Here is a 25,749-nt window from a genome sequence, read left to right as displayed (position 1 = left end):
TCCTATCACAGACCTTCCCTTTTGTTCTTTCCCCCCCTCCCCCCTTTCCCTGCCCCTGCACTTGCTTAAAAACCTGTTCGATCTCCAGCTTTTTCCAGTTCTGACAAAGGGTCATCGACCTGAAACGTTAACTCTTTTTCTCTTTGCACAGATGCTGCCTGACCACCTGAGTATTTCCAGCATTTTCTGTTTTTATTACCATGGTCTTGGATGGATTTACATTCTCAAATCATACTTGATCACCTACAAATCTGCTGTGAGCAGTTAATTCAGCTATCACCTGTGGGGATATCAGTAGTAACCGACATTGCAAGTCAAAAAGTGTGAGAAAAAGACCAACAGGACATATATGGGCAAGGTATCGTTACCCAGATAAGAACTCTGTGCACAAATGCACATAGCATAACAAATGAGTTCGAAGCACACATTCAACTTAAAGGCAATGATGTTGTAGCCATTACAGAGACATGACTACAACCCGAGTATGATTGGGAGCTAAATATTCCAGGCTATTCTCAATAGAGTCCTGAAATATAATCTATATTTCTAGGGCCTCTGCTATTTCTTCCCCCACTCCCCTCAGAATCCTTGGATGAATCCTATCAGATCTCGGCACTTTGTTCTGTTTTGGCTTAACTCATTTCCCTGATGCTTTCCTATTATTTACAATAATATCTCTCCTCTCGCTTTTAACAAATTCAGTATCTTTCTTTTTTATAAACACTGAACTAAGTACTTGTCGCGCAATCCCACCAATTTCCATTCCTCCTCTCCTAACTTGTTATCCTCTCTTCTCGGGTCCTCGCACTTAACAATTCTCTTTTTACTGATCTATTTGTACAATATTGTACTTTATATAAAAAAAAAGATTCCTCCTACTCAATACTTTTTTTCCCCCATCTGTTTTTTTCCCCTTATTTTCCAAGCACTATTATGAATGATATACTAACATACTGTCAGAAGGAAGGGTGGTGCAAACTAGCATTTTACATGTTGTCTTCAGAGTAAGTGTTCCATGATGAACGCAATGACTCCTGACCTCCAATATCCCACATTAGGAAATGTGTGTTATTCACCTATGGTCCTATGTGCCCTCTTCAATTTTAGTTTGTGTCTAACCTCTTTAGGGTGCTGTGCAAATAGAAACTATTGTTGTGGTTTGGGAAACTTTTCAGGGCCTAAAAATGTTACGTTTGTGGGGAAACACTGTGTGTATGTAGATAAACCTGTATAATCCCCTTTTAACTTCTGTATTCCCCTCCCCCGCAAGACAGTTGCAAGCTGAGAGGAATAAGGCATGTTCAGACTTGCCTGCTGCTGAGAGAAGGAAAACCAATCAGGTCCCAGCAGGTGACCAATCCGTGAGTCATCACAGGCTCGCGGGCTTTACGAATTCAGTACTGTATTGTGAGAGTTGGAGTAAAGACCTATTTCTTGTAGCTCGCTGTGTTGCCTATTTCTTGACGCGGGAGACTGTAGTCTCCCACATTGGTGACCCCGAATGTCGGCGGCCGAAGCCCCCGACTCACGTAGCCCTACAGAGGCCAGCAACGACCCGACGGCAACCAGCAGCAGCCCGATGTCGGCCGGCGCCGCGCCCTTGAAGCTCCCCACCTTCTGGGAACACCAAGCACCAGCTTGGTTCGCGCACACGGAGGCCCAATTCACCCTTCGCAGGGTTCAAGATTATGAAGAAAGGTACCTTCACGTAGTCTCAGCACTAGCAAGCTCCACCGCCGCCGAAGTTCTCGACCTGCTGGGGAACCCACCACAGACCGGCAAGTACTCAACCATTAAGGGCCGCTTGCTGCAGGCTTACGGCCTGTCCGGGGAGGAGAGGGCCCGTAGGCTTCTTTCACTACCAGGCCTCGGCGACTCCACCCCGACCCAGTTGATGAGCCGGATGCTTGCGCTCCTGGGCTCTGAACCGCAGTGCTTCTTGTTTCGGGCCCTTTTCCTCAGCCTGCTTCCTCAGCAGGTACAGACTGCCCTCGCGGGGTCCCCGATCACGGACTGCGTACAACTGGCAGCCGCCGCGGACAAAGTCTTCGCCGTCGCCCAACTCGGCTGTGCAGCCGCGAGGCTCCCCGACACCACCGAGCGCGCGCCGCCACGCCAGGCCGCAGAACTATGCTACTACCACGCGCGTTTCGGCCACAAGGCCCAACGCTGCAGAGCACCCTGCTCTTTCGATCAAACCAAGATGGCTGCCCGGCCCAACGCGCCAGCCCCGCGCCGCCGTCTAGGCCCGCTCGACCGCACCCCCGCCGCCACGATGGCCATCGGCACCGCAGGTAAACTGCTGTACATAACCGACTCCCTTTCAGGGCGCAGATTCCTTTGCGACACCGGAGCCCAATGCAGCATAATTCCTGCCTCCCAGCTCGACATCCAGGCAGGCTGCAGCGGCCCACCCCTCGTGGCGGCAAATGGCACAGCCATCGCTACTTTTGGAAAGCGACGGGCCGAGGTTTGTTTCAACGGCCAGCGATTTACGTGGGATTTCGTGACGGCCTCGGTGGCACATCCCTTGCTGGGCGCCGATTTTCTTTGCGCCCACGGACTCATGGTCAATGTCCACGACAGGCGCCTGATCGACGCAGCAACTTTCGCTTCACTGGCCTGCCAGCAGAGCAACAGCCCGGCCCTCATCAGGTCCTGCTCTGCCCCGGCGGATGACGACTACGCCCACCTACTCGCAGATTTCCCGAGGCTCACACAACCGACCTCCTCAGCCGCGGCAGCCAAGCATGGTGTCGAGCACCACATCGCCACTACGGGACCGCCAGTGTTCGCCCGAGCCAGACGCCTGGACCCAGCCAAGATGGCGGTGGCCAAGGAAGAATTCGCCACGATGGAGAAACTGGGCATCATCCACCGCTCGAACAGCCCCTGGTCGTCCCCCCTCCACATTGTGCCCAAGCCGGGCGGTGGCTGGCGCCCCTGCGGCGACTACAGACGGCTCAACGACGCCACCACGCCCGATAGATACCCCATTCCGCACATCCAAGACTTCTCGGCACACCTAGCAGGAAAGTCCGTCTTTTCCAAGGTCGACCTGATTCGCGGCTACCATCAGGTCCCCGTCCACCACGCAGACGTCCAGAAGACGGCGGTCATCACCCCCTTCGGACTGTTCGAGTTCCTGCGCATGCCCTTCGGGCTCAAGAACGCCGCACAGGCCTTCCAACGGCTCATGGATTCCGTCCTACGGGACCTGAGCTTCCTGTTCGTCTATCTGGATGATATCCTCGTGGCCAGCACCAGCAAGGCCGAGCACATCGCGCATTTGCGCTCTTTTCCAGCGCCTCAGCCAACACAGGCTAATCGTCAACCCAGCCAAATGCCAGTTCGGAGCAGCCCAAATTGACTTTCTCGGCCATAGAATCTCGCCAAGGGGAGCCATTCCCCTACCTTCCAAGGTACAGGCGGTGGCGGACTTTCCCCAGCCCACCTCGGTCAAGGCGCTGCAGGAATTTTTGGGGATGGTCAATTTCTATCACCGTTTCGTGCCCAAGGCCGCCTCACTTATGCGCCCCCTCTACGAAGCCACCAGGGGCAAAACGGGCAAAGAGCAACTCACCCGGTCCAGCGAGATGGCGACAGCCTTCCACCAGACCAAAAGCGCCTTGGCCAACGCCACACTACTGGCCCACCCCATCCTGGGCGCCAAGACCGCCCTCACCACGGACGCCTCGGATTACACCGTCAGCGCTGTCCAGCAACAGTGGGTCGAAGGCGCGTGGCAGCCACTGGCATTTTTCAGCCGACAGCTGCGCAAGAACGAACAGGCCTACAGCACGTTCGACAGAGAGCTCCTGTTCCTGGCAATCCGGCACTTCCGTTTCCTCCTGGAAGGCCAGCCATTCACCGCATTCGTGGACCACAAGCCGCTCACTTTCGCCATGGCCAAAGTAACCGAACCCTGGTCCGCACGCCAACAGCGCCAACTCAACTTCATCTCGGAGTTCACCACGGACATCCGCCACGTCGCCGGCAAGGACAATTTGGTGGCCGACTGCCTCTCAAGACCCTGGCTCCACGCAGTGCACCTGGGCGTCGACTACGCCAGCATGGCGAGAGACCAGGCCGCCGATGTGGAGATCCAGGCCCTCAGGACGTCAACCACCAGCCTCACTCTGGCCGACATCCACTTCCACGCAGCCGGCACAACCCTCCTGTGCGACGTCTCAGTCCCCTCGCCTAGGCCGGTCGTCCCATCCGCCTGGCGCAAGCGAGTTTTCGACATCATCCACGGCCTCTCACATCCAGGGATGCGTGCGTCACAGAAACTCATGTCCGCCAAGTTCGTCTGGCCTGGACTCCACAAGGATGAGAGAGACTGGACCAACACATGCGTGGCGTGCCAGCGCGCTAAGGTCCAGCAGCACACCAAGGCGCCATTGGAGTGTTTCCCGGTGCCCGAGAGGCATTTCGACCACGTCCACGTCGATCTGGTAGGCCCCTTGCCGCCGTCACGCGGTGTCACACACCTGCTCATGATCGTCGACCGCACCACCAGATGGCCCGAGGCGGTTCCCCTCGCCTCCACCACCACGACCGACGTCGCGCGAGCATTTGTCTCGACATGGGTGGCCCGGTTCGGCGTGCCGACCGACATATCCTTGGACAGAGGCCCCCAGTTCACCTCCCACTTGTGGAATGCCATCACCGCCGGCCTCGGCACCAAGTTGCACAGGACAACAGCCTACCACCCGCAGGCCAACGGGCTCTGCGAGCGCTTTCATCGTTCCTTGAAAGCCTCCCTCCGCGCCAGCCTGGCCGACACCAGCTGGATCGACAAACTACCCTGGGTCCTCCTGGGATTGCACACCGCGCCCAAAGAGGACCTCCGCGCCTCCGCGGCCGAGATGGTCTACGGCCAACCGCTCAGAGTACCAGGCGACTTCCTCCCCCTGACAACGGAGCCGTGGTCGGCCGCCAGACAGCTTTCCCTGCACCAGGACGCGGCCCAGCAATTCCGTCCAGTGCCCACTTCGCAACACGGCCCGCAGCCGTCCTACGTGCCTCGGGACTTACGACATGCAGAGTTCGTCTTCGTGCGCCGGGACGCGCACAGAGGCCCGCTGCAGGCACCATACACCGGCCCCTTCTCAGTATTGGAGACGGGGGACAAAGCTTTTCTTATCGACATCGGCGGGAAGCCAGACCTTATTTCAGTAGACCGCCTCAACCCGGCGCACCTGGACCTCCGCTTCCCGTTTCGTCCGGCTCTTCCCCCACGGCGGGGCAGACCTCCCGCGTTGGCGGCAGCCCCACAAGAGGACCAAGACACGCCAGAACCTTACTTCCCGGCCGCTGCCCCACCTTCGCCGGCAGCCCAGCCGCCAGACCAGCCGATGAACCAACCGGCCGACCTCCCAGACAGCCCTCCTCACACGCCAGATGGTTATTACAGCCGCTATGGCCGTTTGGTCAAACCTCCGCAGAGACTGACTTTTACAGTTAACAAGGATTTTGGGGGGGCGTATGTGGCGTTGCCACATTGGGGAAACACTGTGTGTATGTAGATAAACCTGTATAATCCCCTTTTAACTGCTGTATTCCCCTCCCCCGCAAGACAGTTGCAAGCTGAGAGGAATAAGGCATGTTCAGACTTGCCTGCTGCTGAGAGAAGGAAAACCAATCAGGTCCCAGCAGGTGACCAATCCGTGAGTCATCACAGGCTCGCGGGCTTTACGAGTTCAGTACTGTATTGTGAGAGTTGGAGTAAAGACCTATTTCTTGTAGCGCGCTGTGTTGCCTATTTCTTTACGCGGGAGACTGTAGTCTCCCACACGTTCACCTTATGGGATAATTGCACATTTTGAAGGTATACAGATGAATGTGTACATGATGGTGGCTACTAAAGAACAAAGCGTATAGTTGGACTAGTGGTTGAACTTAACATCTTTTATACCAGTGGCAGCCAAGCTGCAATATACATCTGCCTGCAATGTCATCGATCTAACCTGCACAATGCTGTACCGAACTTTATAGAAGTTACTTGGGTGCACTAACTGGCCCACATTTAAAATGCTATTTTGCAGGAGGCAGTATAAAAATAATAAACGGAAGTCCTGTCTTGACAGCAAAACCATTTAGAAAGTTTGAGCACATTGAAAACCCCTCCGAGTGCAGAAAACAACTGCCTGTAGTGACTGCCTGGACCATTATGTAGTGCAGGAGGGAATTCGGACTCTATTTCAAATTCTGTTTGCAAGTAAATCTGATTTCTTATTAATGACGGTGAGTTTGAAATTGGTTGATGCGAGTGCCAAAAAAACAAAGTTTACAAACTTTTGTTTGCTACTATAGCTTGTGACTTAAGAGTTGGCTCCTGCAGGTTGTTTTATGTGACATCGGTCAATTTATGAACTTCTCTGCAGTATTGAACAAAATCTACAGCACTCCAGGCAGCACAAACAATTCCATTTGCCTTTTATAAAGTGCATGTTCTGAATTACACATTTGTGTATTATGAGCCCCAATTCTGCTGCAAAACAAAATAATTAAACGCAGCTTCCACCCATACCCAAGTGTCAGCTGTGGCTCAGTGGGTAGCACTCTTGCCTCGGAGTCAGAAGGTTGTGGGTTCAAGTCCCACTCCAGAGACTTGAGTACAAAAATCTAGACTGACACTCCAGTGCAGTACTGAGGGAGCGCTCCACTGTCGGAGGTGCCGTCTTTTGGTCTGCTCTCTCAGGTGGCCGTAAAAGATCCCTTTGCACTATTTCAAAGAAGAGCAGGGAAGTTATCCCCAGTGTCCTGGCCTCCATCAACATCACTAAAAGACATTATCTGGTCATGATCATCTTGCTGTCTGTGGGAGCTTGCTGTGCGCAAATTGGCTGCTGCATTTCCTGCATTACAACAGTGACTACACTTCACAAAAGAAGTACTTCATTGGCTGTAAAGCGCTTTGGGACATCCCTTAAGGATGTGGGCCATAAAATGCCGGCCTTGCCAGCAATGCTCACATCCCGAGAATTTTTTTTAAGTTAATAGCCAAACTTATAAATTCCATTTTATTAGAAATTAATTTGGCTAGCTCCGGGTCAACATACAGGAAACTTTGTGCTATCCGGCACCCACGGGACCAAGCTGCTGCCGTTGCCTTAAAACTGCCGTACTCTCCAGAGTTAATGTTGAGAGATACGGAGATTCTTATCTCCGTATTTGACAACAAACACTGTTGCTTAGCAACAGCTTCTAAACACTCGGGTGTGGCCCTAAAGCTCTGTAGCTGAAGCTGTTGCTATAGCTACAGATCTTGCACAGCTTGACTGTTCAAAAAAACCAAACAAAAATAATAAAAAACGGCTGCTGATTTTTGCCGGTGGCTCCAGATTGCCGGATAGCTCACCTCCGGATAGCACAAAGTTTCCTGTATTGCTACAGAACTAATGTGCTTCGAAAAGTAGCCTTTTCTTAATTTTTTTTTAAAAGCACCGTATATCTGAAAAAAGAATATTCCAGCAGTGCCCAGTACATGACTCCGTGCCAGAAAGAGAAAGATTAATGTTAATATTTGTTAATGTTATGGTTATAAAAGAGTTAAAATACAAACACAGCTGTCTAAGGTTAATTAAAATCTGGAGACATTTCATTATTTCCAGAAGCTGATGCACGGTATAAATTGGCAGACAATATAGGAATTAGAGGAGCTGATAGAAAAAGCAATCTCACAGTACTGATAATGTAACTGTCAGTTCATTTCTAAGATTGAAGAATCCCTGACTGTGTAATTAACCACAGGTAGATTGAAGTCAAAAAGCATTTAGATTGATAGCCACATCAAGGATTGATGTTGCCATGAACAGATAAAACATTGTCGTGCTCAGTGAGTGAAACCCTTTTGACAGGTTCAATATGAGGATTGTTTGAGTGGCAGAAAATGGAATGCACAATGGAACTCTCAGCCCATGAAGAAAAGTCAAAATCTGTCAAACTTTACCGTGCACGCGTTTGCTGCAGTCTGGTTTGAAATTCCTTTGGCACTTTGATGAGCAGTGAATGAGGGCCATCTCCCATTTCTTTTTCCAACTTTGATTTTTTTTTTTCCTCTGACACTCTCTCCTGAACACGTTGACTCATACTGGGGTATGATTACACAGGTGCCTTTTGCAAATTGCCCTGCCTTCATGTATGAACTTGGAGAATGACCTTTAGCAGATTGTTCTGATCACGGGGACCATCACAGTTGGACCTGATCCTGTTGTTACTTGACATGCACACACTCATATTTTTCTAGCAAGTATTGCTGAATAGGGATCAGGAGTGCAGGAACCTCTGCTGATTCTCTTTCTTGTACACTCTCTCTCTCTCTCTCTCTCTCTCTCTCTTGTCCAGTTCAGAAAAGAAATGGTGCACTTCATTCACTTGGTGTGAAAATCTCTGATCCTTTATTAAACGTGCTTTAGTGCCGCTCGGTCCTCTAGGTAGTGTCATTTAAGACTAGTTTATAAAAAAAGTCCACCCCAAGAAATGTATCGGTGCTGCAGCATTACAAGCCAGAAGGAAGGAAGGATGTGAAGGCCCTTGAGAGGGTGCAGAGATTTACCAGAATGGTTCCGGGGATGGGGGATCTTAGCTACAAGGACAGGTTGGAGAAGCTGGATTTGTTTTCATTAGAGCAAAGGAGGTTGAGGGGTGATTTGATAGAGGTGTACAAGATTATGACAGGTTTGGATAGGCTGGACGGGGAAAAGCTGTTCCCACTAGTTGATGGTACAAGGACTAGGGGACACAGATTTAAGATTTTGGGCAAGAGATACGGGGGATGTGAGGGAAAACTTTTTATGCAGCGGGTGGTGAGGACCTGGAATTTGCTACCGACGGAAGTGGTGGAAGCGGAGACAGTTGGTGTTTTCAAGGGGAGACTGGATAGGCACTTGAGGGAAATAAACTTGCAGGGCTACGGGGATAGAGCGGGGGAATGGGACTGACTAGATTGCTCTACAGAGAGCCGGCAAGGACTCGGGCTGAATGGCCTCCTTCTGTGCCGTTATGACTCTATGACAATAGGAAAAGATTGTGCAGTTTGTTTTAAAAGTAAGTTACGGTTTGTTTTCTCTAAACTTAGAAGCTCCCATCCCTGTAGAGATACAGTTCCCAAGTTTACAGTTGCATTAATTGACACAAACAATCCATCATGTGTATTCAGTAATCCACTCTTTCAAAACTGAGATGAGGAGGAACTACTTCACTCAGAGGGTGGTAGGTCCATGGAATATGCTGCCCCAAAAAGCTGTAGAAGCTACATCATTACTTAAATTTAAAACAGAAATAGACAGTTTCCTAGAAGTAAAGGGTTATGGGGAGCGGGCAGGAATTTGGACATGAGTCTAGGTTCGGATCGGTCATGGCCCTGTGGGTAGCGGAGCGGGCCCAGGGGCCGTGTAGCCTGATCCTGCTCCTATTTCGTGTGTCTAATTCTGTTAGATTCAGGAGATGGTTCTGTGATAGTAGATTGGCGGTTAGGATCAGATCAGCCATGATCTTATTGAATGGCGGAGCAGGCTCGAGGGGCCGATTGGCCTACTCCTGCTCCTATTTCTTATGTTCTTAAGATGGAAACCCACAACTGTTTGAAGCGGGGCTTGCCACAGGCACACCTAACTCAAGTTGTTTTAGTCACCGTCAGTGATCTAATGGTACTCAAATTCCCAAATAATTCTTGTAGCAATGTTTCCTCAGGCAATCTATTTTTTAAAAAAAACAGTTCTTTAAAGCAAGAAATAAGCTTTAGTTTTTTTTAAAAAGTTAAATTTTGAGGGGGGCTTGGACGATGCAGTGAAATTGCACTTCTGCGACCTGAATTCAAATCTAGTGTCTACCAACTGTAAAGGTCCTTCTAGGAAATGGGTTCGAGAGTCTCAATCCAGTTTATTGTGGGCTTCTGTTCACAGCAGTAAACTATGCCTAATTCAACATTAAATTGGTATTTTCACACTGAGAGTCTGGATAGCTGGTGATGGAAATGAGAAACTGTCACAGTGGAGCATGTACATTTTAGTTAAGGTATCCGATTTATTATAAACATGCGACTATACTTGCAAATCTTGCTGGTTGCCTCTTAAGCAAATCTCATTGTTTCACAAAAATCACTATACATCTTCCAACGTGTAAATTAGTGTTAAGTCAACATGGGCATGATTAAAGGGAGTCACTGTATAAATCTTTTTTTGACTCAGAACTTTGGCCATTTGTTCCGAATACGGGTGGTTGGAGGATTGACAACCAACTGTTACCTCTCTTCTCAAGACATTAGACCTCTCTACCAGCCAGCAGTTGACAGGTGAGAATTGCTGTTTGTCACATGGTGCTTCTGTCAAACCAGTTTAATGTCTAGTTTCCCAAAGGAGCATTCTTTAAAATAAGTTTATAGATCTTGGATTTGTCCTTTAAACCTGAGTCCACCTGTTCCTTCCTCCCCTTTTTCTGTTGTACCTGCTGCTTCATGTCATATATAAAATCTAGCTGATTAATTATCAAGCAAACAACATCATGTACACATTCCCTGAACTATCAAAGAGGACTATAACAATATACTCTAACAAATACTATCTAAGTTAAAAGGAAAGGAAACTTCTGTCGAATTTGCCAAAAGATTTTGCAACGTAGGATTGTATTATTTCTTTGTGTATTTTTTAAAATTTGGAATACAAATATGCATATTACTTTGATACTTGACATTCATGCCACATGAGCTGCTTTTCACTTCTCTTCTGGGTTCTGGTAAATCCTATTAGTGGGATTAACTATTAAATGGATGGATTTGTTTTGGTCCCAAGTCCTACCACCTTCACCAATGAGTCATGGATATGTTTGCAGAATTTACTTACCTTTATGGCACAAAGACCAACTTTCTCCCCTCCTATGTTGAAGACAGCCCTCTGATACCTTGTCCAAGTGGTCCGTCTTCATGTGTAACGGTAGGCGGTGAGTGTTGCCAAGCGATTCATGCACGGAGTGCCTCACAATTGAATCTAATCCTGTTTTCACCCAGCATCACCATATGCATACTTTGGCTGCCAATCAAGAATGTGAATCCTTGTTGAATCCCCAATTATGAATCTAGGTGTAGCTTGCACACACCAGGTTCAGTTAAACGAACCCAGCACAGACTAAGAATCAAATCTGTATCTTCTGGTCTGGATCGCTTAATACTAGGAGAGAAAGGAACAACATTTAAATATAATTGTGGGAGTCTGCCCTTCCCATTTCTGTAAATGTGACAGCATCACTGTATAAAACAAACTGAGTATGGCTCATTAAGTCAAGGGGAAGGGGAAATGCTCACGGCATGAATTGCACCTGTATGCGATTATACTGTTCGCACGCTGTTACAGGGACTGGAATTTGTCAAATGTGAAATATCTAACTACATTTTAGACCAGGTTACATTACTGACTGTGGTACGTTGTTGCTGCTGCTGCTGCTCCAGCTTTTAGCCAGTCTATTTTTTGAGTAAGCTGTCTTATTTTTATCTAAGAAGCCACACAACACCAGGTTATAGTCCAACAGCTTTATTTGAAATCACAAGCTTTCAGAGCGCTGCTCCAATAAAGCTGTTGGACTATAACCTGGTGTTGTGTGACTTCTTACATTTGTCCACCCCAGTCCAACTCCGGCATCTCCACACCATGGCTATTATTTTTATCTCAGAAGTCTGTTTTTCTGTTCACTTATTCTCTGGTCTCCAGTGGATTTTTTTTCATCCAGAGCTCATACTAAAATATTAAAATCCATAGGACATGTTTCTGAAGCTGCAGAATCATCAGTGCCTCAAAATGAATTTCAGTATCACCAGCGTGGCGAGAAGCTGCTGATCGTGGAAGTTAACAAGTCTGCAGTGTCTAAACCTTGAGCTGGCAAACGGGCAGAAAGCAGGAAATCGTATGTGGGAGAAATACTAGATTGAAAGAAATGTATCTCGATATTACACAATAGTTGAAATAATTTGACCTAATACATTTTTTGAAGAGTTATCTTCCCTAAGCCATGCCCTGGCCCAACCCCTAGCCCCCATCTTCTGACCGGTTTTGGACTTGGCAAAAGTTGGCAATCCTGTATGTTGTTTGGTAATTTTATGTCTCGCTGTTGATCTCTGGGTTATGTTTTTGAAGGAAAGACACCATTAAATAAGGGTGACTGCCACATCAACATTGGCTGTATTGACAAAACCCAACAGGAAGACCACACTCCACTTCAAACAGTGCAGCAAAGAGAACTAAAGGTCTCTAAATGGATTTTCGGTACTGATCTTTGTACCGGTAACACAAAATCAGCTTAAAAGCCTTGCAGTTTAAAGTGGGTCTGGGTCTCCCCACTGAAGTATATTATCAGTAGCAATTTAATTATTTTCTGAATCAGTCACTGTCTGGTTTTCAAATTTCTCTTGCTGTATGTGGAACACCATTCAGCTCCTGTTTCATCTCCATGTCTTCCGATGTCAGTCTTATCTATCTTTCCTAACTATCCAAACCTCTGTTATTTACTGTCACATTCAGAACTAATTTTAGCTTCTTGTGCTTTAGTCCCCAGTTTGCTGCAGTATCTAATTTCTGTGTTCCCCCCCTCCCACCCCCCCCCCCCACCCCACTTCCCTTCCTTATACTTCTACCTCCTGTTTCAGTCTTGAAAGTTCTTGGATCTAATAGTGTTTCTCTGCAGGATAGAGAAAGTTGTAACATTTTCATAAAGCTAAACATAGGCTTCAGTTGAACAAGATGACTCCCAGTAATTACTGATATAACCATCATGCTTTATCAATTCTGACAGCTAATGGGTTCTTTATTTGAACTCAATGCGCAAAAGTTCAACATTCTGATTCAGCTCTTGATTTGTAGTTCATTGAGAATGTGGGGACGAGACAAATTTACCAAATTACATTGCAAATCTATAGTCAAGAATTTAGAGCATTGAATAATATCTTAGATTTTGTTTCAAGTCATTTTCTTTTCCACTAACTCATCATGAGCTTGTACCACATACAGCATTGACAAGCTTGTGATTGCTGCAATTTTCAAATCTTTTATTAAAAAATGACCAACGGTAGGAGTCTTGAAAATTGTCTTCCGTCAGTCTCTAGTACCTGAATGAGAGGACCATAGCTTTAAAAATCTATTCCTGCTCTGGCATCACACTTCCTTGAGGAACGTCTCTTGTCCCTGCTTTCTGGATCCTGACATTCCACGCTTTTTTACTTGCGTCTAATATTTCACTAAAATTAGCACAGGACAGGAATTTCAGCCTCTGCATAAGAGGGCTAAATGAACAGCGCTACAGATAGTCAATAACCCAGGGTGCTGCAGTAATCTTTTTTCAATACCCATACTGTTTGGTTCAGTAACTTTGTTCATCCAGTAATGCCCGTGTTAATTTTTTGAAAATGTATAATTCATTGCAATCTATTTGCCTTTGGATCAGAATATGAATTACATGACTCATTGCCCGCACATATGGACCCCGTATTTAAATGTACTTTCGCATTACTAGAGTGTAGCTGATGATGCACGCGTCATGGGCTGTGCTTAAGATTCTGAAGGACCCGATCTCCATTGATCCAGCGGCAACAGAGACCCGCTTTTTCCTGAGTTTTATGAACTGCTGTTGGATTTACTGGTTCTGCTCTGGGCTGCTAAACATGCAAGCTTAGGTAACTCATAATGGGCGGAGCTTTCAATTTCGGTGGGGGCGTAAAACGGATGATGTCGGATCGGCAGCCTATTGTACACCCCGCTGAATTTTCCTCACCATTGAAGGATATCCTTGGATGGGGTGCAGCACAGATTCACCAGAATGATACTGGGACTAAAAGGGTTAAATTATGGGGAAGGTTGCATAGACCAGGCTTGTATTCCCTTGAGTAAAGAAGATTGAGGCGTGATCTAATTGAAGTGTTTAAGATGATTAAAAGATTTAATAGGGTAGATAGAGAAACTATTCCCTCTGGTTGGAAAGCCCAGAACAAGGGGCCATAACCTTAAAATTAGAGCCAGGCCGTTCAGGGGTGATGTCAGGAAGCACTTCTTGACACAAAGGGTAGCGGAAACCTGGAACACTCTCCTCCAAAAAGCTGTTGAGGCTAGGTTAATTGAAAATTTCAAAACTGAGATCGATAGGTTTTTGTTAGGCAAGGGTATTAAGGAAATGGGACCAAGAAAGGTAAATGGAATTAAGATACAGATCAGCCATGATCTAATTGAATTGTGAAACAGGCTTGAGGGGCTGAATGGCTTACTCCTATTCCTGGGTTCCTTCCCTCTGCAGTGTTCCTCCTGCTTTTCTCCTCCTTCCTTCTTTCACTATCTGTTTCCCTCAGAGACTTTATTTGCTGTCAAAATTGAACTTGTTTTAAAAAGAAATCGAATTGGAATGAAACCATCTGTCTGTCTTGCTCTTTATTTATGTCTCATTCGTGCTCTGCCCCTTTGTCTCATAGATGTTAAAAATTGGAATCACAGGTGTACACAATTAGTATTGATCTTTTCTTGCTATGAGGTGAAAATAATTAGTTGACTTCAAAATTCAACTGGTGTTTTGTTTTAAACCATGTAAGTAATTTTTCCTGAAGGAAAACTGGTCGATTTGATACAAATGGGCGTCCGACCCACTACCTCAAGTTTTCCGTCTGGCAGTGACTGTTAAAATTTGCCCCACTCTCTTTCTCACATCTCGCGCGCTCTCTCACCCCGGTCTGTCTCCCTCTTTCTTAACCCCTCTCTTTCTCTCTCATCTCTTTCTCACTTCCTTAATTTGATACACTTTTTAAAGTTAATAGAGCACAAAGGCCAAAAAAAAGTACAGCTGACTGATACTGATGCATCCTAGAACATAAGAAATAGGAGCAGGAATAGGCCACTTGGCCCCTCGAGCCTGCTCCACCATTCAATAAGATCATGGCTGATCTTGGGCTCAAAGCCACTTCCCCGCCCGCTCCCCATAACCCTTCACTCCCTTATCTTGCAAAAATCTGACTACCTCCACCTTAAATGTATTTAATGACCCAGCCTCCACAGCTCGCTGCAGCAGAGAATTCCACAGATTTACGACCCTCAGAAGAAATTCCTCCTCATCCGACCCTTTATTCTGAATTTCCCATGCTAAGGCTGCGCAATCCAAATTTTGGATAATAGCAATTTGCATAATTTCAACCGGAGTCATAACTCTGAGCAAATTTACCAAATCCAACCTCGGGTTTTTGGGAGAGGCTGAGGCCTTCAAGTAAAAGCTTTAATGAAAACATTAAAAGACAATTCATTGGATAAGTTTAATCACGTTATTATGAAATATATAATTCTTTATTTTGTTTAAACCCTAATTTTAGATATTAGAAATTTCAGTAACTGAGGAAAAAAAGCATCAAAAATTTATTTGAGAAATCAATTTGTGATTTATGAGAATCTAGTGGCCATATTGTGCAATCTCAGGGTAATATACTCGTAAATATAAAATAGCAGCTATTGTGGGTCTCACAGTGTGACACCTGTAACATTAAAACTACCTGTCGTAGTACCGCCTATAGGAGTAATAGGTGCTGCCAGTACTCATAATGACTTTTCAGTTAAGCGTGTACCCCACATACTGAATTTATTATATATTCAAAGACTACATAATTCCAGAGACTTGAGCAAAAAATCTAGCCTGACACTCCAGTGCAGAACTGAGGGAGTGCTGCACTGTCGGAGGTGCCGTCTTTCAGATGAGATGTTAAACCGAGGTCCCATCTGCCTTCTCAGGTGGATGTAAAAGATCCCACGGCACTATTCAAAGATCAGGGGAGTTCTTCCCAGTGCCCTGGCCAATATTTATCTCTTAACCAACATCACCAAAATAAATTACCTGGTCATTAGTGCATTGCTGTTTGTGGGACCTTGCTGTGCGCCAATTGGCTGCCGCATTTCATACATTACAACAGTGACTGAACTTCAAAGATACTTCATTGACTGTAAAGCGCTTTGGAAAATCCCGAGATTGTGAAAGGCACTGTATAAATACAAGTCTTTCTTCCATGTGGCAGCATTTTTAAAAGTGTAGATCCTTCTAATACTAGTTAAATAAGTTTTAAATTTGTGTTATGAGGTTTAGTCCTTCTCTTACCCATTTTAGAATGTGTTAAGTATATAGGGATTTTTTAAATGAAGTACATGCCTGTTACATAGTTATGTTGGGACTGCATTGTACAAGTGTACTAACACTCAAATCCAGTGTAGCAGCACTACGATGCTGGGAAAGTAGTGCGCAGGCGCCGCACAGCACTTGAAAATATCACCCCGCACCATGCGGCAGGCAGCCATTACAACACAAATAAAACAGTAGTTATAATTACAAACTACCGAGTTCAGAGTCGTCTTTACAAAGCGCTAGACGACATAACAATGTCTATACACTCTGTGCCAAACTAGACTTTATGAATCCCATGATAAATCAGGGATCAATCTTATGTTCAATCCTATATTTCTACCACAATAAAAGTGACCAGTTTGATTTTATGTGAATGAGCTGTACTCTGAGATGGGTAACGTAGAGTAGAACCTCAATTAGTGGCAGATGTTAGGCGGTGAGTTTTATGTAACTCTTATACTGAGTTTTCTGCTACTCAGTTTCTTTACAAACAGAATTAGCACCATCTACTGGCAGAAGGCCAGTTATATCATCGAATGGTTACAGCACAGAAGGCGGCCATTCGGCCCGTCGAGCCCCTGCCAACTCTCAGCTCGTCCCACTCCCCTGCCCTTTCCCCATAGCCCTGCAATTTTTTTTCCTTCAGATACTTATCCAACTCCCTTTTGAAAGATAAGATTGAGTCTGCCTCCACCTTCCTTTCAGGCAGTGCATTCCAGTACTTAACCACTCGCTGCGTAAATTTTTTTTTCTTATGCCGCCTTTGGTTCTTTTGCCAATCACCTTAAATCCGTGTCCTCTGGTTCTCGACCCTTCTGCCAGTGGGAACAGTTTCTCTTTATCTACTCTGTCCAGACCCCATGATTTTGAACACCTCTATCAAATCTCCCCTCAATCTTCTCTGCTCCAAGGAGAACAACCCCAGTTTCTCCAGTCTATTAACGTAACTGAAGTCCCCCATTCCTGGAATCATTCTCGTAAATCTTTTCTGCACCTTCTCTAAGGCCTTCACATCCTTCCTAAAGTTTGGTGCCCAGAATTGGGCACAGTGCTCTAGTTGGGGCTGAACCAGTGTTTTATTAATGTGCGTCATAATTTCCATACTTTTGTCTTCTGTACCTCTATTTATGAAGCCCGGGACCCCGTATGCTTTTTTAACTGTTTTCTCAACCTGCCCTGCCGCCTTCAATGATTTGTGCACAAATACCCCCAGGTCTCTCTGTTCTTGTACCCCCTTTAGGATTGTACCATTTAGTTTATATGTCCTCTCCTCATTCTTTCTACCAAAATGTATCACTTCACACTTTTCTGCGTTAAATTTCATCTGCCATGTGTCCGCCCATTTCACCAGCCAGTCTGTCTTCCTGAAGTCTATCACTCTCCCCCTCACTGTTCACTATACAGGTAGACTACCCTTTATCCGGACTTCCGAAAACCGAAACCCTCTAAAAACCGAAGGTTTTTTCGTTCAGCGTAAGTCGTGCGTACGAACGAAAAAACCTTCGGTTTTTAGAGGGTTCCAGTTTTGGAAGTTCGGATAAAGGGTAAGTCGTGCGCACGACCCCCCGCCGACCCCGACAACCGCCGACCCCCCCGCGGACCCCGCCGGCCCCGACAACCGCCGACCCCGCCAGCCCCAACAACCGCCGACCCCCCCGCGGACCCCGCCGGCCCCGACAAGCGCCGACCCCGCCAGCCCCGACAACCGCCGACCCCCCCGCGGACCCCGCCGGCCCCCCCGCGGACCCCGCCGGCCCCGACAACCGCCGACCCCCCGTACCCCGCCGGCCCCGACAACCGCCGACCCCCCCGCCGACCCCGACTGACTTACGCTGAGCGTCAGCGTAAGTCGTGCGCACGACCCCCCCGCCGACCCACCTTCCGAAATCCGAAATTCTCCTTTATCCGAAACTCGGCTGGTCCCGAGGTTTTCGGATAAAGGATAGTCTACCTGTACTTCCAAGTTTTGTGTCATCTGCAAATTTTGAAATTGTGCCCTGTACATCCACGTCCAAGTCATTACTATATATCAAGAAAAGTAGTGGTCTTAGAACCGACCCATGAGGAACACCACTTTCCGAAAAACAATCGTTCACCACTACTCTGTTTCCTGTCACTTAGCCAATTTTGTATCCATGATGCCACTGTCCCTTTTATTCCATGGGCTTCAACTTTGCTGGCAAGCCTATTATGTGGCACTTTGACGAACGCCTTTTAGAAATCCAACCGCATTGCCCTCATCAACCCTCTCTATTACCTCATCAAAAACCTCAATCAAGTTGGTTAAGCACGATTTGCCTTTAACAAATCCGTGCTGGCTTTCCTTAATTAATCCACACCTATCCAAGTGACTGTTAATTTTGCCCCTGATTACTGTTTCTAAAAGCTTCCCCCACGACCGAGATTAAACTGACTGGCCTGTAGTTGCTGGGTTTATCTTTACACCCTTTTTTGAACAAGGGTGTAACATTCACAATTCTCCAGTCCTCTGGCACCACCCCCGTATCTAAGGAGGATTGGAATATTATGGCCAGTACCGCTGCGATTTCCATCCTCAATTCCCTCAGCATCCTAGGATGCATCCCATCCATTCCTGGTTATTTATCTACTTTAAGTACAGCCAGCCTTTCTAATACCTCTATCAATTGTTATCCTATCAAGTGTCTCCACTACCACCTCCTTCACTATGACACTGGCAGCATCCTCTTCCTTGGTGAAGACCGATGCAAAGTACTAGTTTGGTACCTCATCCATGCCCTCTGCCTCCATGCATAGGTCTCCTTTTCGCTCCCTAATCGGCCCCACCCCTCCTCTTACTACCCTTTTACTATTTATATGCCTATATATAAGACTTTTGGATTATCTTTTATGTTGGCTGCCATTCTATTCTCTTTGCCCCTCTTATTTTCTTTTCCACTTCACCTCTGACCTTTCTATATTCAGCCTGATTCTCAGATGTATTTGCAACCTGACATTTGTCATACGCACTCTTTTTCTGCTTCATCATATTCTCTATCTCTTTCGTCATCCAGGGAGCCCTAACTTTAGTTACCCTGCCTTTCCCCCTCGTGGGAATGTACCTGTTATGTCACCATTGTTGCATTTGAAGTAAACAAAACATTTTTCACACACAATTGCATGGTCTCCCATCTCACTATGGGTGAATGTGGCAAAAGGGAGTGTAAAACCTGCCATGTAGACAATAAAGAGCTTGATTCTCTCTTGTTTTACTCAGAGAGGGTTTATCAGTCATCTCTTTCTATTACAGATTTCTGCCTCAAATCCCTTCACACTCATGATGGGCTCAAGGCTACCTTGGCAACAAAATGGCCCAGAAATTCCATTCGCAGGCCTCCCGCGGGCGGAGGGCTGCGATCTAGAAAAATCTGCGCCTAGACCGGAGGCGCAGAGTTCCGTTGCTGGGCCTCTCCAAACCGCTAGTGCACAGGGCCCACGTATCCCAGAGGCGCAGGCGGTTCGCAGCGTCCCTGGGATCACATGGGCCATGGGGAGCCAATCAGAGAAGGGAATCTCCCTTCATACATTTGACAGGAAGACCTGTCAAATATATGAATGGAAATCACCCCCAAAACATAGTAAAACTTTTTTTTTTTTTTTTTAAGAATCACATTTTTAAAATGACTTTAAATTACATAAATTAAGTATTTTAAACAAAAAAAAAATTATTTTTTGAAAAAAATAAGTTTTTAATGGGGCTAAAAATAAACTTGCCTTTCTTTAAAGTATTTTTAAATGATAAATCAGTGGAAAATTTTTTTAAAAACTTTTTTTCAACACTTATCCTGGTAAAAGCAGGCCTTACGCTTGCTTTTACCAGGCGCAAGAATTGTAAGTGTTTTCTGCGGGCGGAGGGTCTCCAAAAAACGGAACTCTCCGCCCGCAGAGGCCCTTCTCCCGGGCAGGCGGAGGATCTGTCGAGCTTTCTTGACAGATCGGAAATGCCGGTTTCCAGCGCATGCCTGAAACCGGCATTTCCGTTGGCCCTACGGGTGAGTACACAGCGTGTACACACCCGTAGGGAAAGGAATTTCTGCCTCAATATATATCTTTGTTCGACTTATGTATTTTTACTTTCAATTTGTTTTTATGTTTTTCTTTGCATTACAAGGAACAGTCATCTTTTTGTTCAATCATTGTTTTCCATCTCCCAATAGCATTTTAGGTATTTTTTCTCCTGAAGTCTCTCAGCTTCAGAAAATGACAGTCAGCTAATTAAATTTGTGACTCGCTGGTGGCTTGACAAGTTTATCAAGTGACTTGCTAAGCTATACAGACCAGGTTCATTCCTGGGGAGTCAGCTGATCTCTGGTGAGATGGAAGCAGGCTGCATCAAGTAGACAGGGGGAATTTAACTAGGAATCCTGATCCTAATCACTATCCAGGGAGTGTGGGAAGTGTGTCTCCATGAACGTTGGGTGAGGGCAGGATCAAATTTGGTGAATCGCCCCTTTTATTTATCAAAAAAATACCTTGCATCTATATAGCACCTTATTACATCCTCAGGATATCCCAAAGCACTGTACAACCAATGGACTACTTTGCAAATGCTGTCCCTATTGTTTTTGTAGGCAAATGTGGCACACAGCATTGTCCCGTAATCAGCGAATGAATGACCAAATCATTTCCTTTTGGTTGTGTTGCCTGAGGGAGGAGTGTCAGCCCCACTATGGACAGAGCTTGCTGCTCTTTCAGTCTTTTACATCCACTTCTTGCATCATCTTTTACAAATGTCTAATGCTTATCATGAGGTCATGGCCTCTTGTCTTCCATTTGCATGCTAATATGAATAATCTATCTGTCTATTCCTTTTATCAAATTCCCCCTCAATCTTCTCCATTCAAATAACTCCTGATTTTTCAAGGGATCTAGGACAGGTGGCAGTGGAAAATTGATTGGGGGGACCCACTTCTATACATCCTCCCCCACTGGTGGGGAGAATATTTTGTTCCATTAAACTGATTTTTAAAGTGAGACCTTTTGGGGAGTTTTTATTTTCTTTGATGTTGGCATTGATTTAAGGTTGACTAAATACACCACCTATTGCGGGAAAGAGACCATCCGAGTTCGAAAATCTTTGTGTGAGAGAGAGTTGAGTAGTTGTGAGATGCATAACTCTTGTATTTGATTTGAAGCATATTAAAGAAGATGTCTTGTCACCAGTACACCATGGGATGTCAAACCACTTTGGTTAAAAACGTGGATAGTGAAGTTTTCATGCAAATATATTCACTTATACTAATATTGTGTAACACAATTTCACACCTTGACCTAGAAGTTAGTCTCTGGCGGTGGCAGAAAACCGGCGGTATCGGATCAGCCCCCGTTGTGTGCAGCGCCCGATAGTCCGTTCCATTGCAGTCGTTGGACCTGAATATCAGGCACTGCGTATAACGGGCGGCCGATCCAGTAATGCCCATTTTGCGCCACCGTCCGGTGCAAATTTCTAGGCCCTCGTGTTTTATATACAGTCCATTTCGAATGATTCTTGTGGTGGACAGTTTAAGTAGTTGTTCCTTTGCTACTTGAAATGATAATTCTCCTCCAGTGTCATTTTCAAGTGGCAAACAATTGTGAAATCAGCATGGGAGCAGACTAAAGATCACAATTGTCTGAAAAGATAACGGACTGTGAACTGAAAATTCACAAAGTGAGCTCTATGCTCAATTTAACAGGACGAGAGATACTGGAGTAGATTTGTCGGCCTTCCCTGAAGCGCTCTTGTATTGCTGATCTTACACTGCTAACTGGACACAGTCACTCTGGTAATTTGATTTTGATCGATTTAACTGCTGGGAGATGGAATATAAGCTATGAGTTTGCTAGTAACAACTTAATTTAACGTAAACACAAATGTAGTTCCTCGGAAACTATCGAGCTAAGCAAAGTTAAATATGGCCATTGAGATTTCCTGATTGTCCTTCTCCCCACCCCCAAATTATATTGGCTAAGATTAGTGTCACTGTTATAGGCCTGTTGTTTCCACTAACCCTGTATGAAACCATTCTTCAGTTCATTTATTGTGCATTTTAGACACCTTCACTTTGTACAATGCCTTGTTTGTGCACATATAATTGTACCTCGGTTCTTGAAGTTTCAACTTAATGGTGCACTCTTCATCAAAGTGCACACGTGTTTATGCTGTGATCAATTCTGCCTGTAGCTGTCTATCAATCTTTTCTCTGCTGAAGGTGGCCAAAGAACTATTATTACTGTCACCGTGCACATTCACTTGCATCTACAATTCAAGTCTTCCTACAGACTGGTTGATTTTTTTTACGTGGATTGAGGGGAGTGTGTGGTGAAACTAAAACCAGTACAGGAAACTTTCGATTTACCGGCACCTAAATAACCGGAAATCTCGGTTAACCGGCAAAATTCAGCAGTAGGTTTTACTTCATATTGGTATTTGCCGCCTTCCATCTGTTGCTGTGCAAGGGTGTGGCTGCAGCTGTTGCTAAGCTACAGAGACGCTTGAAACTTGTATTCATTGTTCTACAGTTGTTGCTAAGCAACAGGGTTTTTTGCTTTATACGGAGCTGTCAGCTCTCCCTATCTTTTACTATAACGTTCGGTTATCCGGAATTTTTGATGAACCGGCACCACGTCGGTCCCATCCGTGCCGGATAAAAAAAAGTTTCCTGTATTAGTTGATCTGTAACCATAGCAATAGCTGTTTCTAAAGGTTTGATTTAATTTTTTTAACAGGCCATGAGCAACCTATTTTCCACCACTTCCTTATGCAATAACAGCTGTACGCATGCCCAAAGGGTGGTTGTTCTATGACGTAAGAAAACTATTAGGCACTTGGTCTAAGCGTTAAACAAAGCTTTAATCAACTGTTTTACAACATGGAGGTCTAGTTGTGTCCTTCACTAGTTCCTGTTAAGAATGTCCTGCGCAAGCTGGGCCCGTGCCCGAGTATTTATACTCTCCCTGGACAACGCCACCCGTAGGCCGCTCAGTATTATTTCATAAGTCTTTCTTTCATGAATGACTGATTCATGTCATTCTGCACTTAACTAAAGGGACTGTAGGAAACACGCCCCAGTTATATTTTGCTTTAGTTCTCAGATATATAATGTTGCTCTGTCGGCAGATCCTTGCATCGATTATCCAAAGCTGCATTTAGCCTATAATTCAAAAGCAAAATACTGTGGATGCTGGAAATCTGAAATAGTACCAGAAATGCTGAAAATACTCAGCAGGTCAGGCAGCATCTGTGGAGAGAGAAACAGAGTTAACGTTTCAGGTCGATGACCTTTCATCAGAACTGGAAAAAGTTAGAGATGTTACAGAAGTTAAGCAAGTACAGAGGCTGGGGAAGGGAGGAAAGATCAAAAGGGAAGGTCTGTGATAGGGTGGAAAGTAGGAGAGATTAAATGACAAAAGGTATGATGGTGCAAGGCAAAAGGAGATGGTAATGGGGCAAGTAAAGAAACAAAGATGGGTCTAAAGGAGGTGTAAATGGGTATTGAAGAATCATAAACCGCTACCGTCCAAAAAAATGGGGGCAGAGGTTATGATCTGAAATTGCTGAACTCAATGTTGAGTCCGGAAGGCTGTAAAGCCTAATAAAGATGAGGTGCTTTTTCCTCGAGCTTGCGTTGAGCTTAATTGGAACAGTGTAGGAGGCCGAGGTCAGAGTGGGATTGGGGCAGAGAGTTAAAGTGACAGGCGACCGGAAGATCGGGGTCACGCTTGCGGACTAAATGGAGCTGTTCCGCAAGACGGTCACCCAATCTGCATTTCCTCTCCCCAATGCAGAGGAGACCACATCGTGAGCAGCGAATACAGTATAGTAAATTGAAAGAAGTGCAAGTAAACCGCTGTTTCACATGGAAGGAGTGTTTGGGACCCTGGACGGTGGGAAGAGAGGTGGTAAAAGGGCAAGTGTTGCATCTCCTGCGCTTGTGTGGGAAGGGAAGTGTGTGTTGGGGATGATAGAGGACTGGACCAGGGTGTCGTGGAGGCAATGGTCCCTTCGGAATGCTGAAAGGGGAGGGGAGGGGAAGATGTGTTTGTTGGTGGGATCACGCTGGGGGTGGCGGAAATGGCGGAGGATGATCGGTTGAATGTGGGGGCTGGTGGGGTGATGGGGCAACTATGCATTTGCCGCTCCCTCCTAAATATGTACTACTTTGGTCAGTGGCGAAAGCATTTCTTGTGTTACTTTCAATGTAAGAGCCAGGTATGAAAGTTTTGCTGTGTGATTCTAAAATGTACTTGTTATTTTTAGGGCATTGCGTTCCTGTGGTCCAGGTGGGCCACCACATATAAAGCTTGTTTTGGAATGGGATCAAAGGACTAAAGATAGGTGAGTCAGTAAATGCAGACACTTGAGATGGATCAGTATTTGACTTTCATTTGCAGGAATGTGTTGTTAAAATGTGCTCAAAATGCGCTGTAATGTAAAATGAGCAGTTGGACATGCACTGATGGATTATGAATATGAAGGAATGGGAATTCCATCACGCAAAATAATACAGCACATGAGATAAAAGTAAGGATGGTAAAGTTCCTTGCAGATCACAACATCCAGAATTGCAGAGTGTAGGGCCAATAGATCTAACTGCACAGTTACAAATTCAGGTCTGACACAGATATCCAGTCAGGTTCAATGGTTCAGCAGCTCCACAGGACCCAGGAGCGCACAATGAAACTCCCTTGAATTCTGGACCATATCTGAGCCTTGTACACTTGTAATCACTTTGAAGGTGGATCAAGTTAACGCTGGGCGAGATGACGTTGAGTTCAGTTCATTAGCTGCTTTACCCCACAGTAGGCAAAGCATAAGACCAATGAGTATGATGAGAGACACTTGGTACAATCAGTGTAACTTCTATTCATGTACCATTACAAAAATAAATAAAGAACATGCATACACTAGGGATTGGGCATCTGTATAAGGAAAGACAGACTGAGCTGGGAATGTTCACATTGGAGAAAAGGCAGCTCGGGGCCCATATTGAGGTTTTCGAAAGGGGTATAGTACTGAACCCTCATTGTTTGACATAACCTCAAACTCCAGCCATGAATTCAAGCTGAGAAGATGGACGGACAGTTTTGATTTAAGTACTTCACTCATGCCATCAACCATTCCCAGTGGAGTGGTGAATGCACGATACAGACTGACCAGGAAGATGATGGGGCTGATAGTCTCAGCAGACTTGAGTGTGAAATACATTTTTGGCAAAAGAAACGATTGAGAGATATAACTGACAGAGTTCAGTGTGGTAATGTTCTAAGTTTAGGACTGGCTAGTTGGCCTGCAGTGATTTTCCAGTGCTGTATATTCCTGTGCACCCGTGCTCCTATTTGTAAAGGGCAAAAGGGTTTCATTATAGTGCGTAACCACAGTGGGATATTTCTTTGCTTTTCAGCTTGTTTGGAAGTATTCAGGAAGAAGTTGTCCAGGACGCAGAGTGTGTTCGGACTCAGCAACAGGCACATCAGGTGCACAGCTGCACACTGGCCGAGTGCTTTGACCTGTATACAAAGGAGGAACAGGTAAGGAGGGAGGTTGGACTGTCCATCAAATACAGCACCGTGCACCCATGACTGGTCAGAGATGAGGTTCAAGCGCAACATACAAGTTCA

At 45.8% G+C, this 25,749-nt stretch overlaps 1 protein-coding gene across 1 annotated transcript in view; it reads left to right on the top strand.

Annotated features, from left to right (window-relative positions):
* LOC147102736 (ubiquitin carboxyl-terminal hydrolase 43-like) overlaps window positions 1-25,749 on the top strand; it is a 432,453-nt gene that overhangs the window by 386,065 nt on the left and 20,639 nt on the right. The window contains exons 9-11 of the mRNA XM_085963486.1: window positions 10,197-10,300; window positions 24,389-24,466; window positions 25,533-25,659. Coding sequence (XP_085819612.1) covers window positions 10,197-10,300; window positions 24,389-24,466; window positions 25,533-25,659 — 309 coding nt within the window. The remainder of the gene's footprint in view (window positions 1-10,196; window positions 10,301-24,388; window positions 24,467-25,532; window positions 25,660-25,749) is intronic.

This window comes from Somniosus microcephalus, chromosome 21 (genome assembly GCF_052327205.1).
Source record: "Somniosus microcephalus isolate GS21.2 chromosome 21, FLI_Smic_1.0, whole genome shotgun sequence".
Taxonomy (NCBI): Eukaryota; Metazoa; Chordata; class Chondrichthyes; order Squaliformes; family Somniosidae; genus Somniosus; species Somniosus microcephalus.
Note: the sequence above shows the minus strand (reverse complement) of the source record. Positions and strands in the feature narration are given on the sequence as shown.